The 17528-nt window shown below is 48.3% G+C and overlaps 1 protein-coding gene across 1 annotated transcript; it reads left to right on the top strand.

The window, feature by feature from the left end:
• Positions 1-7280: 7280 nt before the first annotated feature.
• On the top strand, positions 7281-13309 carry LOC118097252 (kelch-like protein 25). The gene is made up of 4 exons (XM_035139985.3): positions 7281-7374; positions 8879-8957; positions 10796-11023; positions 11801-13309. The coding sequence occupies exons 1-4, from the start codon at positions 7281-7283 to the stop codon at positions 13260-13262; spliced, it is 1863 nt and encodes a 620-aa protein (XP_034995876.1). The 3' UTR covers positions 13263-13309.
• Positions 13310-17528: the final 4219 nt, after the last annotated feature.

The following is a 17528-nucleotide window of genomic DNA, read 5'->3' as shown; positions in this document are numbered from 1 at the left end:
GGAGTGAAAGCTCAATCAACTCCCGCCCGGAAACCCATGTCCCCACTGTGGAAGGATGTGTGGATCCAGAATTGGCCTGCACAGTCACTTACGGACTCATTGTTAAAACCGTGTTTATGGAAGACAATCTTACTCGGCTACAAGGGATCGCCAAAGAAGAATAATGCAGAAATAAACAGGTGGGGAATCGCCAGGGAGATGGAATAAACCGCTGTGTGAATGCAGGGGAGTGAAGATGCTGTGTAGGCAAACTTCTACGCCCCGACCAGGAAGCCCGTATAGCTGGACTGTTCTGCTAAGGCAAATGCAGCGCTATGCTACTAATAGGGTTGCCTCAGAGCTCCAGGTATGTGAAGAAGCACACGAAAGCTCATACCAATGACAAACTTAGTTGGTCTCTAAGGTGCTGCTGGAAGGAATTTTTTTTATTTTGTTTGAAGTCTCCAGGTTTGCCTAGCCCCCTGCAGGTGGCAGAGGGAGGGCTGGATTCTCCAGGTGGGTGAGAGTCCCTTTAATAATAATTTTAAAAATATTAATAAGAAAGCTGCATGCAACTTGGCAGGTGCTGGTTGCAAATTATGGCACAGACACACTGAACGGGTGGGGCGGGGTCCTGCTTTCCTCTGCTCCCTTCTCCCAATTAACCTCCATCACCAGAATCCACCCCTGTTACATGACTCAGCAAAGTTGGCCCATGAATGAGGCAGCCTATTAGGAAGAACTTCCTGGGGGTACGAGTGTTTAACCAGAGGTTGGATGGGTGGCCATCTGTCAGGGCTTCTGTAGCTGGGATTCCTGCATTCCAGGACTAGATAACTCTTGGGGTCCCTTCCTACACTATGGGATATTTGGAGTAGCCTTCTCCTTCTAGTTGGAATACGGTCCTCAGGCTGAATGAGATTCCTCGCTCCCCTTGCAAGGGACTGCCTCGTGCCTCCATTGGCAATTCCGCCCACGTTGGTGGCATATTACCGGCAGTGGGCATTTGTGGCACAACACAGCCCGGGAGTGCTTTTCAGCTAATTCTGAAGGAGCGCTCAAACACCAAGCAGAAATATAAATACAGCTGTCTAACCCTGTTGGCCGCGGAATTGACTAGAGAGACGGTTGCCGGCTGCTAGCGAGGAACAGAAGGGAATGAGGGCAGAATAGAGGCTTATAATTAAGCAATCAGCCACTTAATGGAGATGGATTCAGCAGGAGATAAGAATGATTGGGCAGGAATTACTGGAGGAGAGGTGGAGCACCGCGCCTGTGTGAAAGCAGCCCTCTCAGGCAAGCCTGAAAATGTGCTGGAAACAGACGCCCTCTTCTAGAAGTCGTAACACATCCCCGTTCCCTTGCATTCTCCTCTGCAAAGGTTGACCTTGACTGTTCGCTGGGTATTCCCTGAATGTTTGCACATTGTACTGGATCTTCATTCAGCAGCTCACATTTGTAATGGACGGCCATTGATTTTTGGTGCCCAACAATATGTTTTTTTTCTTTTTTAAACCAGCATTGTGTTTGGTTTGCTTTTGATGTTTGACAGGGAAGGAGGGGCACGACTGGTCAATTTTGGGTCCTCTAGGCTTCTCATTTTCATTTATTTTTGCAATATTCAGTTCTCCACATCAGTTGGTGATTTTAAAAACAAAAACACAAGATCTCATGAAAATTCGTCAGCCCTTCAGTGTGAATTTCTCCTAATATGTACATTTTTGTATGCAGTTTTCTCTAACAAGCAATTCCCTCTAATATAATGCAAATTCTCTATATTATCACTATGAATGTATGCATTTTTATTTCACCTTAGTGCTGTGTTTCCCAAAGTGTGGGAAACATACCTGGGGGGTATATGAAAGGGTTTCAAAAGGTACACAACACCTTCTTCACATTTTACTTTATTATAGATAAAATAGTATTATTAAAACTACCCCCATCACCTTTGTGCAAGAAGTGGGGTACGCCATAAAGAATGGACTCTCAAAAAGGGTTTGCAGCTATTGTATGTTTGGAAAACACTGGTCTATACTGAGGCAGTGGCTGTCCCAAGGTCAGCCAGTGAGCTTCATGGCCAGGAGGGAATTCGGACCCTGGTCTCCCAGGTCAAAAAATCCCAAACTCTAACTATTACACCACGCTGCCTAATTGGAAAGCACTTACAGACTATATGCAGACCAAGGTAGATAACTTAAGCCTTACCTCCAATGTTTAAAGGTTCTATCTTTTTCTTTCTCTCTTTAGAAATATAATGTGTTAACTGTAGTAGGATAAGAGAGATTGAGCTAGGAAATTTGATAGATGAGAAGAATGACATGAACTTATTGTAAATACTGAAATAAGGTATGTATATTAAGAATAAAAAGGAAGATAAAGGGGATTAGTTCAGGCCAGGTTGTGAAGTCGCAGGGGAGGGGGGTGGGAGGAGGGGGGGTGGAGAGGGGGAAAATAAGACAATTGCAACATTGTTATGGTTGTAATTTGTTTTTTATTTTATTATTGATTTTGACCGATTGTATTTGTTGTGATATAAAATAAAGTTTGTTTTTTTAAATAATAATAATAATAATAATAATATAATGCAAATTCTCTATATTATCACTATGAATGTATGCATTTTTATTTCGCCTTAGTGCTGTGTTTCCCAAAGTGTGGGAAACATACCTGGGGGGTATATGAAAGGGTTTCAAAAGGTACACAACACCTTCTTCACATTTTACTTTATTATAGATAAAATAGTATTATTAAAACTACCCCTATCACCTTTGTGCAAGAAGTGGGGTACGCCATAAAGAATGGACTCTCAAAAAGGGTTTGCAGCTATTGTATGTTTGGAAAACACTGGTCTATACTGAGGCAGTGGCTGTCCCAAGGTCAGCCAGTGAGCTTCATGGCCAGGAGGGAATTCGGACCCTGGTCTCCCAGGTCAAAAAATCCCAAACTCTAACTATTACACCACGCTGCCTCTTCCAAGTGATCCTAGAAGATGTACTGGTTTACATTTCCACCTGTTGTTGCTACAAACCCAGGTAAATTGCCAACCGTACTGTTTGGTGAGGAGCGAGGGAGCTTAATGTGTTTCATTTGCTGTAGGCTAAAGTTGCTCAATGTCTGTCCCCCACAGCCCTAAAATGGATTTTGACCGCCTGCTTCCTTTTGAACGATGTTCACAACTCGCTTGAGATCCCTAAAGGTCACATCCACACCCTTTTAACACACATTTAAAGCACATGGTTCCTTCCATGAGGAGCTGGGAACTTTAGCTCTGCAGAAAGATATTGCGTGGTGTGGGTGTCACCCAAGGTTCTCACTTCTGCTGGGCCTAAAGGTAGAAGGCATCTGTGCCCTTGTCACCATGGCAACCAGGCCGATGTGTCCCCAACCCACTGGATCCTGGTTACCCCGGCAACCGAGATGATGCTTCCTCATCACTCCTGTGAGGTATCTCTCCCCCAGCTCACTTGTCTAGCTCTCTCCCCCATGGGCTTGTTGACTCCTCCCCCTGGCCCAGGTATGGTGGTCCTCATTGCCTACAGTCTGTCTGCATTTGACCACCTCTTTTTTACCTTCTCTCCCTTCCCTCCTCAGTTGCTCCCTGCCCACCAATTAAAGCACAAATTTTAGGCTCCTTGGAGCGAAGGGCCCTGCCAGTTTTGGGCATTGTTTTGTGATGTATGTTGATAGCACAATATGATTATTTTTATAATCCTACTAAACAAATACTTAATTTAGCTTGAGAAACCCTTAGATCCTCCATTCCACCCATTTGGGAGTGGAGAACATTTGAAATATCTGAAAGGTTACCTCCTTCCTTATAGACAAATTTCCTCCACCCTCAGCGAGGGCCAAGGGGAGAGGGCCTTCTCTGTGGTGGCCCCTAAGATGTGGAACTCCCTCCCCACAGAGGTGCATTTGGACACCTTCATTATACAGTTTTTGGAGATTGCTGATGTTGTACTACTTTACTGTGATCGTTTGGCACTTGAGGTGTATGTTTTTTAGGACCTGCCTTGTTTTTTATGGTTTTAAGTTGTTGTTTTGAATTGTTTCTAATACTGTGTTTTAATGCTGCAATCTGCCCTGGGGTGGGAAGGGTGGGAAATCAATAAATCGATAAATAATCATAGACTCATAGAATTGTAGAGTTGACAGGGACCCCAAGGGTCATCTATTCGAACCCCATGCAACGCAGGAAGCGCTACTAAAGCATCCCTGACTGATGGCCATCCAACCTCAGCTAGGAGGAGGAGGAGGAGGAGGAGGAGGAGGAGGAGGAGGAGGAGGAAGAGGAGGAGAAGGAGAAGGAGAAGGAGAAGGAAAAGAAGAAGAAGAAGCTCTGATGTTTCTCACCCCTACCAATGCCAGCCCCAGCTAGCAAGCTCAATTATCAGGGCTGCTGGGAGTTAGGAATCCAACAACACCTGCAAGCTCACAGCTTTCCCCATCTTGAAATAAGTGCGATAAGGGCAATATAAAGGTAGACTGCCTCTCAATGTGAAGGCTCTCCTCAGCTTAATTTCCTCTTTCCTGTCCTTTTCTCTGGATTGCATATTTATGGACAGGGACTATCTTTCTTTAAAAAAACAAAACCCTCTTAGAAAATGCGTTAAAAATGCTGTCTGATTCTGGATTGTTTTATGCTTAAAAAACAACAACAGTAATGCAGCTGCTTGGGTTTAACTTGATTCCATTATTGATTTGCTTTGTTTATTGGGGCTAAAAAGACAGCCTATAGGTACACCTCTCTCTCTCTCTCTCTCTCTCTCTCTCTCTCTCTCTCTCTCTCTCTCTGTGTGTGTGTGTGTGTGTGTGTGTGTGTGTGTGTGTGTGTAAATGAATGAATGAATGAATGAATGAATGTTGCAGAGTTAGATTAATTGGATCTGGCTCAGTATAAGGCAGCTTCCTATGAGAAGGTCCACATGGCTTAGGGGTTAGGGGATCTGCTTTTCATGCAGAGGGTCCCCGGGTTGAATCCCAGATATATCTCCAGGTCAGGCCAGAAATGTTCCCCTGCCTGAAACCCTAGAGAGCCATTACCACTGAGAAGAAGAAGAGGAGGAGGAGAAGAAGAAGAAGAAGAAGAAGAAGAAGAAGAAGAAGAAGAAGAAGAAGAAGAGGAGGAGGAGGAGTAGTTTGGATTTGATATCCCGCTTTATCACTACCTGAAGGAGTCTCAAAGCGGCTAACAATCTCCTTTCCCTTCCTCCCCCACAGCAAACACTCTGTGAGGTGAGTGAGGCTGAGAGACTTCATAGAATTGTGACTAGCCCAAGGTCACCCAGCAGCTGCATGTGGAAGAGCAGGGAAGCGAACCCGGTTCACCAGATTACGAGTCCCCTGTTCTTAACCACTATACCACACTGGCTCTCTAGACCAGGCATCCCCAAACTGTGGCCCTCCAGGTGTTTTGGCCTACAACTCCCATGATCCCTAGCTAACAGGACCAGTGGTCGGGGAAGATGGGAATTGTAGTCCAAAACATCTGGAGGGCCGAAGTTTGGGGATGCCTGCTCTAGACAATACTGAGCTAGAGAGACCAAAACCCGACTCAGTATAAGGAAGCTTCCTGCATTCCTATTTACATCAGAACCATGAGGACTGGAATCTTGATTTATTCTTAGGGAAATGGCCCATAGATTAGTGGTAGAGCACCTTATCTTCACCAGATGATCCCAGGCTGAATTCCTGGAAACTCTGGGTAGGGCTGAAACCATAGTGAGCTGCTGCCAGTCAGTGCAGACAATACTGAGCTAGATGGACCAGTGGTCTGGTCAATATCAGGCGGCTTCCTAGAGAGCCCGTGTGGTGTAGTGGTGAGAGTGTCAGACTAGGAACTGGGAGACCAAGGTTCAAATCCCTCCACTTGAACATGAAGCTCACTGAGTGACCTTGGGCCAGTCACGGCCTCTCAAGACTAGCCTACCTCACAGGGTTGTTGTGGGGATTAAATGAGGAGGGGTGGGAAGACCATGTCAGTTTCTTTCAGCTTCTTGGGGGGGTAAAAGATGAGCTATAAATGCAATTATTATTAGTAGCAGAACAACAGGAAGAACCTTTGAGGTCCCATCCAACTCTATGATTCTATTCTATGATCCTGTGTTTCTAAGGTTGCGTTTCTAAGGTTGCATTTAAGGGTGCCTCAGGGTTCTGTCCTCTTCCCCATGCTTTTTAACATCTATATGCAGCCATTGGGAGAGATCATCAGGGGGTTTGGGCTGGGTGTTCATCAGTATGCGGATGATACCCAGCTCTACCTCTCTTTCAAATCAGAACCAGTGAAGGCGGTGAAGGTCCTGTGTGAGTGTCTGGAGGCGGTTGGAGGTTGGATGGTGGCTAACAGATTGAGGTTGAATCCTGACAAGACAGAAGTACTGTTTGTGAGGGACAGGAGACGGGCAGGTGTGGGGGACTCCCTGGTCCTGAATGGGGTAACTGTGCCCCTGAAGGACCAGGTGCGCAGCCTGGGAGTCATTTTGGACTCACAGCTGTCTATGGAGGCACAGGTTAATTCTGTATCCAGGGCAGCTGTTTATCAGCTCCATCTGGTACGCAGGCTGAGACCCTACCTGCCTGTGGACTGTCTCGCCAGAGTGGTGCATGCTCTAGTTATCTCTCGCTTGGACTACTGCAATGCGCTCTATGTGGGGCTACCTTTGAAGGTGACCCAGAAACTACAATTAATCCAGAATGCAGCAGCTAGACTGGTGACTGGGAGCAGCCGCCGAGACCACATAACACCGGTCTTGAAAGTGTTGAAACGCTCCCAGTACGTTTCCGAACACAATTCAAAGTGTTGGTGCTGATCTTTAAAGCCCTAAATGGCCTCGGTCCAGTATACCTGAAGGAGCATCTCTACCTCCATCGTGCTGCCCAAACACTGAGGTCCAGTGCCGAGGGCCTTCTGGCGGTTCCCTCGCTGCAAGAAGCCAAGCTACAGGGAACCAGGCAGAGGGCCTTCTCGGTAGTGGCACCCGCCCTGTGGAACGCCCTCCCACCAGATGTCAAAAAGAAAAATAACTGCCAGGCCCTGTTTAGGGAGGCTTTTAATGTTTAATCGATTATTTTATTTTTATGTTGGAAGCCGCCCAGAGTGGCTGGGGAAACCCAGCCAGATGGGCAGGGTATAAATAATAAATTATTATTATTATTATTATTATTATTATTATTATTATTATTATTGGTCTGTGTGAACAGGTTGAAATGAATGCACCCCTTTGAATAACCCCAACATTAAGGACCTAACATTCTGTATCTTTGTTCATGGGGATAACAGCTTTACTCGCCAGACACCCCCAATGGCTAAGACTACAGAGGCTCCGAGGGAGAAAGAATTGGGGTCAGATGACCCCCAAAGCGAACTACTGTCTTTGAAACACATCATCAAGCAGGGTAAGTGTGATGACCCTGGAGTCCAGTTGTGACTGGGACACTGAGCCAGAGGCTACAGAGTTGCAGGCTAAGGAGCCAGAGTGGCTTCCTAACAGGGGTGCAAACGTGAATAAAGTATTGGGGGGGAATAAGTCCCGGTCCCACATAACCAATCACATGACATGGTGCACACAAACCATTTGAATGGCCATCAAATTTGGGGGTGGCGGCCACTCAAATATTTTATTGGAGGGGCTGAACCCCCCTCGGCGCCTATGCTCCCCAATGCTGCCAATTGGAGGGTTCGCCAAACCTGAAGCTGGCTGCCAGCAGGAGGCCCCTGAATCAGATCTTGCAACACCAGCACTCCCAGTACTTGACCCTCATCGGTGTCTTTCCCCTGCGCCCGAGAAAGTGGATAGAGAAAAGTATGTATCCCTTTCTGAAAACGGTAGAACTCAAGGACGTGCTGCAAAGCTGAATGTTGGAAGATTCGTGACAGTTCTTTTTCAAGAAGCATAGATTGCTCTTTTCGGTACTCTTTTGGCCACCTGCTAAATACATTTTTGCTTAGGCAAGCCTGTCCACACACTTAGAAAGTTGCTCCCAGTTTTAATCTGCTTTTAACCTGTTGTTATTTTAACTTGTTGGAAGTCTTCAATTGTTGTTGTTCTTTTTTCTTCTTGGTAATTTTATGGTTTCATCTTTTCTAAAAACCACTTTAAGAGGTGTTTTTTTAAAAAAAAAATGCAATCAAGTGGTTTATAAATGTTACAAAATAAGTAGTAACTAAATTAAAGGGTTGGCAGGGACTTCCCCTATCCCTGTATGTTCGATTTTGCATGACAAGCAAGCAGAACCGGGTTGGCTGCAGGAGTTCTGTGCAGGATCATTCCCACTATCAATGCTCGCTGGGAAAGCAAGTTTGCCTAGAATCCTTCCCTCCTAATCTTAAACATTTTGTAGCTTCCTATACGTGCCCAGCTATAAAGGAAAGGGATGCTGTACCTTTTCCTTGAAACATTCTGTTCTTTTTTCATTGCTTCTTATGTTCTAGGGCAAAGATGGGGAACCTTTTTTCATTCGGGGGGGGGTCAGATCTTCATCTCTCTCTATCCCACCCCTTCTCCACCAACTTTGACAGGTGGGCAGTACTGCTGCCTGTCAGTCATCTGACATCACAATGATGTCAGGCGATAGGGAGGCAGGTGCTTCTTCCCACCCGTCACAGTTGGTGTCAGGGGAGACAGCGAACAAGCTGGTTTGAGTTCCCCGCACATCAGCTGATGCGTGGGGAATTCAATCCTGTTTTTAGCAAGGGTTGGGTGCATTAATTAGCACATGCAAATTTTATGTGCCACTCTGTTGTCCTCTTCATTTTATGCTATTTACTGCAATGTGGCCTGATCCGGCAACCTCATGATTAACATTTTAATGTACTTGCACTAGCACCTGGTGTGTTGAAGTGAAACCTGCTCACCGGCCTCCTTTAACCCCCTCATGTCATCCTCTCTCACCCCTGCAGGTATCAGGCAGCTGTACCAGACTCAACAGCTCTGTGATGTCACCCTGGTGGCCGAAGGAAAAAAGTTCCCTTGCCACAGGTAAGAAGCCAGCAGTACTCTAAGCCAGTGTTTCCCAACCTTGTGCCTCCAGCTGTTTTCGGACTACAATTCCCATCATTCCTGACCACTGGTCTTGCTAGCTAGGGATGATGGGAGTTGTAGTCCCAAAACATCTGGAGACACAAGGTTGGGAAACACTGCTCTAAGCCACGCTCTGCTGGGGAGGGGCATCTCAGGAGTGACTTTGAGGAAAGGACGGAGGCCATTTATCAAGTAGGAGTATATGCTGAGGCATTCCAGGAGAAGAGGTGCAAAGTTACTTTGGCTGAGACACACAGAAAGTGGACTTGACCTGCATCAAGGCGGGGTCAGAAAATTGGAAGCTGCCCTATGCTGTGTCAGACCATTGATCAATCCAGCTCAATATTATGGAACTATGGAACTACCTGCCACAGGAGGCAGTGATGGCCACCTATTTGGTTAGCTTTAACAGAGGATTGGACAAATGCATGGAGGAGGAGAGGGCTATTGATGTCCACGAGCCACAATGGCTATGCCCTGACTCCACAGTCAGAGTCAGAAATGCTAAAGTTGTTGGAAGCCATGGGGGTGGGAGTTCTCGTGCTTGGATCCTGCTTGCAGGTTTCCTACAGATATCTGCTTGGCCACTGTGAACACAGGATGCTTGACTAGATGGGCCATTGGCCTGATCCAGCAGGTTCTTCTTATCTTCTTATGTCCTTCTGTTGTCTACAGACTGGCAGTGGCTCTCTGGGATTTCGGACAGGGAGCTCTCCAAGCCCTACCAGAGATGTTGTTGGGTATTGAATCTGGGACCTTTTGCATGTAAAGCAGTTGTTCCACCACTGAGCTACAGCCCTTCTTACCGAGAGCTCCCTTATACTGAGTGAGGTCCACAGAAGAGAGATTGTGCTGTGCTTCCCTAGTATGCGAAACCTCCTTAGAAACAGAGTCAGACCACTCTTACATGGCAGGCAGCTGCACATCAGCCTCTTTCATTTAAAGCCCTAAACGGCTTCAGTCCAGTATACCTGAATGAGCGTCTCCACCCCCATCATTCTGCCCAGACACTGAGGTCCAGCGCCAAGGGCCTTCTGGCGGATCCCTCGCTACGAGAAGCCAAGTTACAGGGAACCAGGCAGAGGGCCTTCTTGGTAGTGGCACCCACCCTGTGGAATGCCCTCCCACCAGAGGTCAAAGAGAACAACAATTACCAGACCTTTAGAAGGCATCTCAAGGCAGCCCTGTTTAGGGAAGCTTTTAATGTTTGATGGATTTCTGTATTTTAATGTTTTGTTGGAAGCCGCCCAGAGTGGCTGGGGGAACCCGGCCAGATGGGCGGGGTGTAAATAATAAATTGTTGTTGTTGTTGTTGTTGTTGTTGTTGTTATTATTATTGTTGTTGTTATTATTATTATTATTATTTCCTCACTCTGCTCCTTAAGCTCCTTTTAACCACAGGTGCTGGGGATTTGGCCCAGACGGTCTGCATGCCTGCTCAAGACATTTTGCTGCCTGAAGCAGGCAAGATCCCTCCACCCCAGTGTATGTATGAAAGCTAGACCAGAAATTGAAGCTTTACTCTCACACGTCTGATGGGACAGCATCCTTAACTGCTGTCCCATCCACGAGCGGCTGGCTAGGTCAGGAGTAGAGGGATGGACACATGACACCAACGGCCCTGCCCTTCAAATCCTTGCTGCCGGTCCCTGCCACCCCCACCCCCAGCAACTCCTGCCTGATGCAGCAGCCTCGCTATTTCTAATGGTAGAATTGGCCCAGGTGCAAAGCATGTTCTCTGTCGCCTCTTCTCTCTGTGTGATGCATCCTAGCGCATCTCTCCTCTTTCCCTCCAGAACGCTCTTGGCTTCCATCAGCCTCTACTTCCAGAGAATGTTCACCAGCACCTTCAAGGAATCCCGGGAGGGGGAAATTGTGCTGATGGATTTGACCGCCTCCTCCCTCCAGAAGCTCCTGGATTACATCTATACAGGGGAGCTGCTCCTCCTCTCTGGAGACGTAGAAGAGCTGTTCACAGCAGCCAGCAGGCTTCAAATCATGTCCGCGTTGGAAATCATCACCAGGTAATAAGGAAGGGCATCAAAAACAGGGAAGGGGAAACTGTGGCCCTTCACATGTTTCCAGACTATATACTTCCCCGTCACTCCTGGCCACTGATGGGGTCCAAAGAGCTGGAAGGCCACAACTTTGCCATTCCTGATCTAAAGACACATCCCTGTGGGCTTGCACAGCCAGTTCAGAACCAGCATGTTCTCTTCAGTCTCCTTATTTTTTTGCCATGGTAAATCAACATGGCTTACAAAATGAGTTGCAACAAAAACAATACATAAGACTAGGGGGTGGGATACATTAAAACATCCCATCTACTCTAAGGGGTTCAAGGCCAAAGGCCTGTTTAAAAAGGAAGTTTTGTACCTGAAGATATGTAATGATGGGGCCTCCCTGGTGAGAGGAAATAGGAAGCCACCACTGAAAAGGCCCTGTTCTTCTGTTGCCACCATTCCATGGAAGGGGCACATGAAGAAGGGCCTGAAATGATGGCTGCAGGGTTCAGGTTAGTTCATATGGAGAAAAGCAGTCCTTGAGGCATAAGGCTTTGTAATAATAATAATAATAATAATAATAATAATAATAATAATAATAATTTATTATTTATACCCCGCCCATCTGGCTGGGTTTCCCCAGCCACTCTGGGCGGCTTGTAGGTCAAAAGCAGCACTTTGAATTGCTCTGCTATGTTCTGATATTACGAAAGAGGGAGAAAAGCATGTCCCGGTCTACCTGCTTCCTCTCCACCAAGCCATACGTGAAAAAAGTCTTTCTTCCTTGGCTCCTTGCAGGTTCCTCGTGGAGAGGATTTCCATGGAGAACTGCTTAGGTCTTTACGTGCTCGCGTATTCCCACAACCACCAGCCTCTCCTCCGCCCGGCCTCTCGCTACATTGCCTTCCATTTCGAGCACCTCGTCGCGCTCACAGCCTTCCTTGCCCTCGACTTCAGCATCCTGGTCAGCATAATTGCCTCGGACGGCCTGGAGGTGGACTCCGAACTGACCGTCTACAGAGCCATGCGCCGCTGGGTGTACCACAACCCTGACGAGCGCCTCCTGAAGCACGCAGCCCTGATGGACCACATCCGCCTCTCTCTCCTGAGCCCCGAGGAACTCGCCGAGGTCCGCGCCGAGACGGAAGAGTTTTATGAGTGCGTCCGACTGCCATGGGAGGAACTCAGCGTCCCTGAACGGCTGTGGGCCAGCAGAGGCCTACGGCAAGGCATGTACCACAAGGGCATTGTGTGCGTGGGGCTTCCCAAATGGAGCAAGATGAACCTTGGTGATGAGGAGCTGGATTCTCACGTGCACTTCTTTGACCCATCCAATGAGCAGTGGGAGCAGCTTCCCGACCTGAAATCGCTGACCTCACCTAGCTGCGTTTCTCTGGGCCACAAGCTCTACATCACCGGCGGGCAGCATTTAGATGGCTCCTACTCCAACAACCTGCTGGTGTACGACACGCTTGGGGGCCACTGGTCCAAGCTGCCTCCCATGACCACAGCCCGGGCGTGGCACGCTTTCCTCCTATGTCAGAAAAGGCTGTACGCCGCCGGCGGCTGGGACAGCACCGGGACTCTCGTGTGCGCCGAGAGCTACGACTTGGAGCGCGAGGAGTGGACGGACATCTCCAGCCTCCCCTTTGCCTTGACTTATTTCACCTCTGTGACGCTCAAGAGCAAACTGTACCTCGTCGGCGGGGAAAGGGACGACTCCGAAATTCCCGTCCCTCACAAGGGGTTCCTGGTTTACGACATCAAATCCGGCGCCTGGTCCCAGGTCCCCATGGCCTTTGAATTCTACGAGGCCAGCGCCATCACCTTGGGCGACTGCATATTTGTGGTCGGGGGACTTTCCGGAGAGGGCAACGAAGGGTCCCGGTACTTCACCGGCCGTTGCGTCTGCCTGCTGAGCGATGGCACGGTGAACCAAGAACTCTCCGTCCCTCTCCTCCCCATCGCCATCTCTTACCCGGGCGTCGTCTGCTGGAGGAAGAGGGTGTATGTCTTCGGGGGCGACAGCAACGACCGCTATTCCAGCGCCATCCATTACTGGGAGCCAGGCCAGCAGAACTGGGTCCAGTGCGGGGCAACTTTACCTGACCCCCACTATGGGGCGTTTGGCTTTGGCTGCATTCCGCTCAAGGTCCCAAGAAAAAACATCCTGGCTGTCTTCCACCGGGGATCCGCCTCTGAGGTGGAGGAGCAGGCGGAAGACAGCTTGGAACCCAGCCCGGTGGCCAACCTTACTTAGCACATTTTTGGCCCTTGTTATTTTTAATTGGTTTATTTAAAAAGAGAGAGGAGCCAAATACCCAGTTGTCGCTGTTGTTGTGACTGCTAAACCTACCTTTCGGTAGCGGCCAGTGTGCTGGTCCAGAGCTTTGGAGCTGTCCCAGCACTGGCATCACTGCAGCCTACCTAGATGGCTCTGGGATTATGGCGGGGCAGCTCTGAGCCAGCCCTGATCTCCTCACTGCCATGCCCTACCCTTACCTTCCAAGTTCCGGACTGCAGAATCCGGGACCGGCAGCCATTTGACACCGGACGTTGCGTCGATGTAACTTCCGGTGTCGCTTTGCCCTTCTATGGGCACCAAAAATGGCCGCCGCCGGCTTCGAAAGTCGCTTGTACGCATGTCAGGAAGTGCGCCGACGCAACTTCCGGTGTCGCTCCGCCCATCTATGGGCACCAAAAATGGCCGCCGCCAACACCGGAAGTTACGTCTATGCACTTCCGGACATGCGTAGATGCGACTTTTGAAGCTGGTGGCGGCCATTTTTGGTGCCCATAGAAGGGCAGACCGGAAAGGAAAAAAATGGCCGCTGGCAGGAGAAAATAACGGAGAAAAACGGGAGACGAAGTGATACGGGGGACCACTGGGAAAAGGTAAGTAAAAAAGGGGTTTTCCCGGGGAAAACGAGAGACTTGGCAGCTATGGTCCTACCCCAGCAGCAGCAGCCAGGTAAGGTGAGGTGATACTGGACTCAGGAGGGCAGCCCCACAGCTCCACCGCACACCCGCCACTAAAGCTCCCTCTGCAAACAAGAGGATGCGGTCCCCATTATCCGATGTGTGGTTTCATCACCTGCCTCTTATTCCTGACTCCTCGAAGCCTCTGATCCTTTGCTTCCGCTCCCAAAGCCCACACCTCAAAGCTCTGCGAGTTGGCTTGTTTTTCTCCCTCAGCCCAACTGACCTTCCATTTCCCTGATTTCTGACATCCTGAAATGGTCATTCAACCGTTGGAATGTTTGTGAACATTCCCTGATGCTCTGAGCTCCTTTCTTTTCCTCCCTCGGCCCAACTGGCTTTCCCATTACCCTCACAGGAACCGACTTGATCTTCAATGTCACTCAGAAGTTGGAATGTCTGCGAACATTCTTTGGCACCCTAGAACATTCTGAGCCAGTAGAGTCCAGCTAGCAGGCAGGCAGTGGCCAGCGTTATTGTAGACTGCACATTATTGGGCCCTATGAGCATTTCCTTTCACTCACATAATTGCAGGTTGACCTCACAACCGCTTTGTGTTACACTTTGTAGCACTCTTGATAGGACTACTTACAGACTCCCTCATTTATTTAGAGCATTTCTAAGCTGGGACGCGGGTGGTGCTGTGGTCTAAACCAGTGGTCCTCAACCCCCCGGGCCACGGACCGGTACCGGTCCATGGATCAATTGGTACCGGGCCACCCAAGGAACATTAAATACAATTAAATTAAAATGATTAAATCAAAACAATCTAAATCAGGGATTCCCAACAAAATTTTCTCGAGGACCCCTCATCGAGCCGCTATTGTGACAAGGACCCCCATTAATTCCTAAACCTAAAATTAAAAAGTGAGAGCCAAGTTAAGAGTCTTTTTATATTTTATATTTATACGTTTTTTACAGTTACAACAGAGTACTCCATCAGTATACAGTTAGTTTTAATTTTCAGTTCTTAATGAAATGAGTTAAATCTGTCCTTTGAGTCCATTATTTCTGAAATATCAAATGCATTATCTTCCTCTTCATCTATAGGCCTTTGTTGTTTAACAAACCACTTTTTAACCAACGGTCCATTTTTAACTACGCGAACTGTAGCTTCCACGAAAAACAACGCTTTTTTTACAAACACTACTGTTTTGCAAAGAGGTAGCTTGCGCCAGGGAGGAGGGAGGGGAATGGAGAAGACAGGGTACCTGCGCAGTAGCGCACAAATGAAGCCGACGCGCGCAAAGCATCTTGGGGAGGTGAGCGTTAGTAGAATGCGCGTGCTGCCTCTTTGCAAAACAGTAGTGTTTGTAAAGCGCCACCTAACGGCATACAGCAGAACTACTGCCTCTATCTAATTCTAGTTTTGCGCTAGACTCTGCTCATGCAGGAAGCGGCCAAAACAAAAAATCTGTTATCATACAAAATATATTTAATATATTTTTTATTCTAATAGCATCTTACGGACCCCTCTGGCATAGCTCGCGGACCCCTGGGGGTCCGCGGACCACCTGTTGGGAACCACTGATCTAAATAAAATATAAGCAATCAACGTCGTCCCCCCTCAGCGGGCCGCAGTAAAATGATCAAACGTTGACTGGTCCACGGCGATAAAAAGGTTGGGGAGCACTGGTCTAAACCACTGAGCCTCTTGGGCTTGCCAATCAGAAGGTCGGCAGTTCGAATCCCCGTGACGGGGTGAGCTCCCGCTGTTGTTCTGTCCCAGCTTCTGCCAACCTAACAATTTGAAAGCATGCCAGTGCAAGTAGATAAATAGGTACCGCTGTGGTGGAAGGGTAAACAGCGTTTCCGTGCGCTCTGCTTTCCACCACGGTGTCCCATTGCACCAGAAGCAGTTTAGTCTTGCTGGCCACATGACCCGGAAAACTGTCTGTGGACAAACACCGGATCCCTCAGCCTGTAAAGCGAGACGAGCGCCGCAACCTCAGAGTTGTTTGCAACTGAACTTAACTGTCAGGGGTCCTTTACCTTTACCTTTTAAGCTGTGTATACCAACTGGAGCCCCCAAAGTGGCTTAAAATAATTTTTAAAATGAAGCAAAACATACAAGATTTTCTAGGGAGGGGCAAAGGCATTGATATGCCCCCCACACTTCAGATGTCCCAGCTGATATTCTGCTTCTGAAGCTCTGGGCTGTGGCGGATCTCAAAGAAAATGGCTGCTACGGTAACCAGATGTTAACCTCTTTCCTGTGGGCCTACCTAATTCACTTCCCCCAAAACAGTACACCGGGGTGAGGAACCCTTTTCAACCTGAGGGTCACATTCTTCCCCTCTGCGCAACCTTCTGAGGCCTACATGTCAGTGGTGGGAGGAGCTGGCAGGCAAAAATGGGTGGAGCAACAGGCACCGTATTTACCTTTGTCCTGTTTCTAGGTGGGAAGAGTCAAATTTCTCCTGCTGCCTAGATAAAAAACAACAGTTCCCTGCTTTGCCCGTAATACAGTCACAGTTTGAGCTTCCGCCAGTGTCGGACAGGAAGATTTCCACCCAGCCCAGCTTTGGTTGTGCATTTTCTATATAAAGAAGCATTCAGAGGTTCAAGCAACACACTGTTACTGTCCTTGGTTTTTTATACTTGCAAACCAATCCTCTTCCTAGCACAGAAATACAGTCCACATCCCTGGAGCAATACCCTTTTCCCGTCACCCCGGAAGCTTACCTCTCAAAGGATGGGATGCATTACCCTTAGGTGGACGTCACTGAGCAGGCTCCTGGCCTTCTCTCCTCATGAAAACATTTCCTCCAGGAACTGGGATCCCCTCTGCTTGATGCTTCAAAGCCTGTGGGAGGATGGAAAAGGAGGAACCTAAATATATTCCCATGCACACCTGCCCAAAACCACCTGGCAAATTGTGAAAAGTCAAGGGAGAGATTTGGAGGTGCAGTCCAAACCACAATTTGCACCAGGCATGGTAGATTGTGTGGAGATGTCTCTTTACCTAGCCCAACTGACCAGCGGGCCAGATTCAGTTAACTGGTTGCACCAGTGGAAGCCCACACAATGACCTGATAGAGAAATAGAGCTAACCCCCCCCCTCTTCTTTGCCCTGACACCTCCTGAGAGATCAGGAGAACCCACAAAGCATTTCTTCTAGATGGAGCAATCTGCTTGGTGCTAGCTTGAATTTGTCTCTTGCATCTGATGCCAACGTCACAATGCCAGCTCAGACCTCCCTGTGCTTCCTACCAAATATATGGGCAGGTAGAAGTACCCACCTGCAGGATCCCCAACAATAGGGAGCCCCAAATAGGACATTCTGGTGGTTGATGGGGGGAGGGACTGAGCTGGCCCAGAATCCCATTGACTCCCACGCCAGCCCCACCAATGTCACATGATGGCATCACGCCCAATCAAGGCCTGGTGTCACATCAACATACCCACCCTCTCACCTTCCACCTCAGCGTGTGTGTGTGTGGCAATTGAGGATAAGATTGTGCCCTCAAAGTCATTTCTTGTGCTAATCCTTTCCAGAGTAGACATAGGCCACATTCGCACCGTACATTGAAAGCTCTATGATATC

Source organism: Zootoca vivipara, chromosome 14, assembly GCF_965207765.1.
Source record: "Zootoca vivipara chromosome 14, rZooViv2.hap1.1, whole genome shotgun sequence".
Taxonomy (NCBI): Eukaryota; Metazoa; Chordata; class Lepidosauria; order Squamata; family Lacertidae; genus Zootoca; species Zootoca vivipara.
This window is presented reverse-complemented; position numbering and strand designations above follow the sequence as displayed.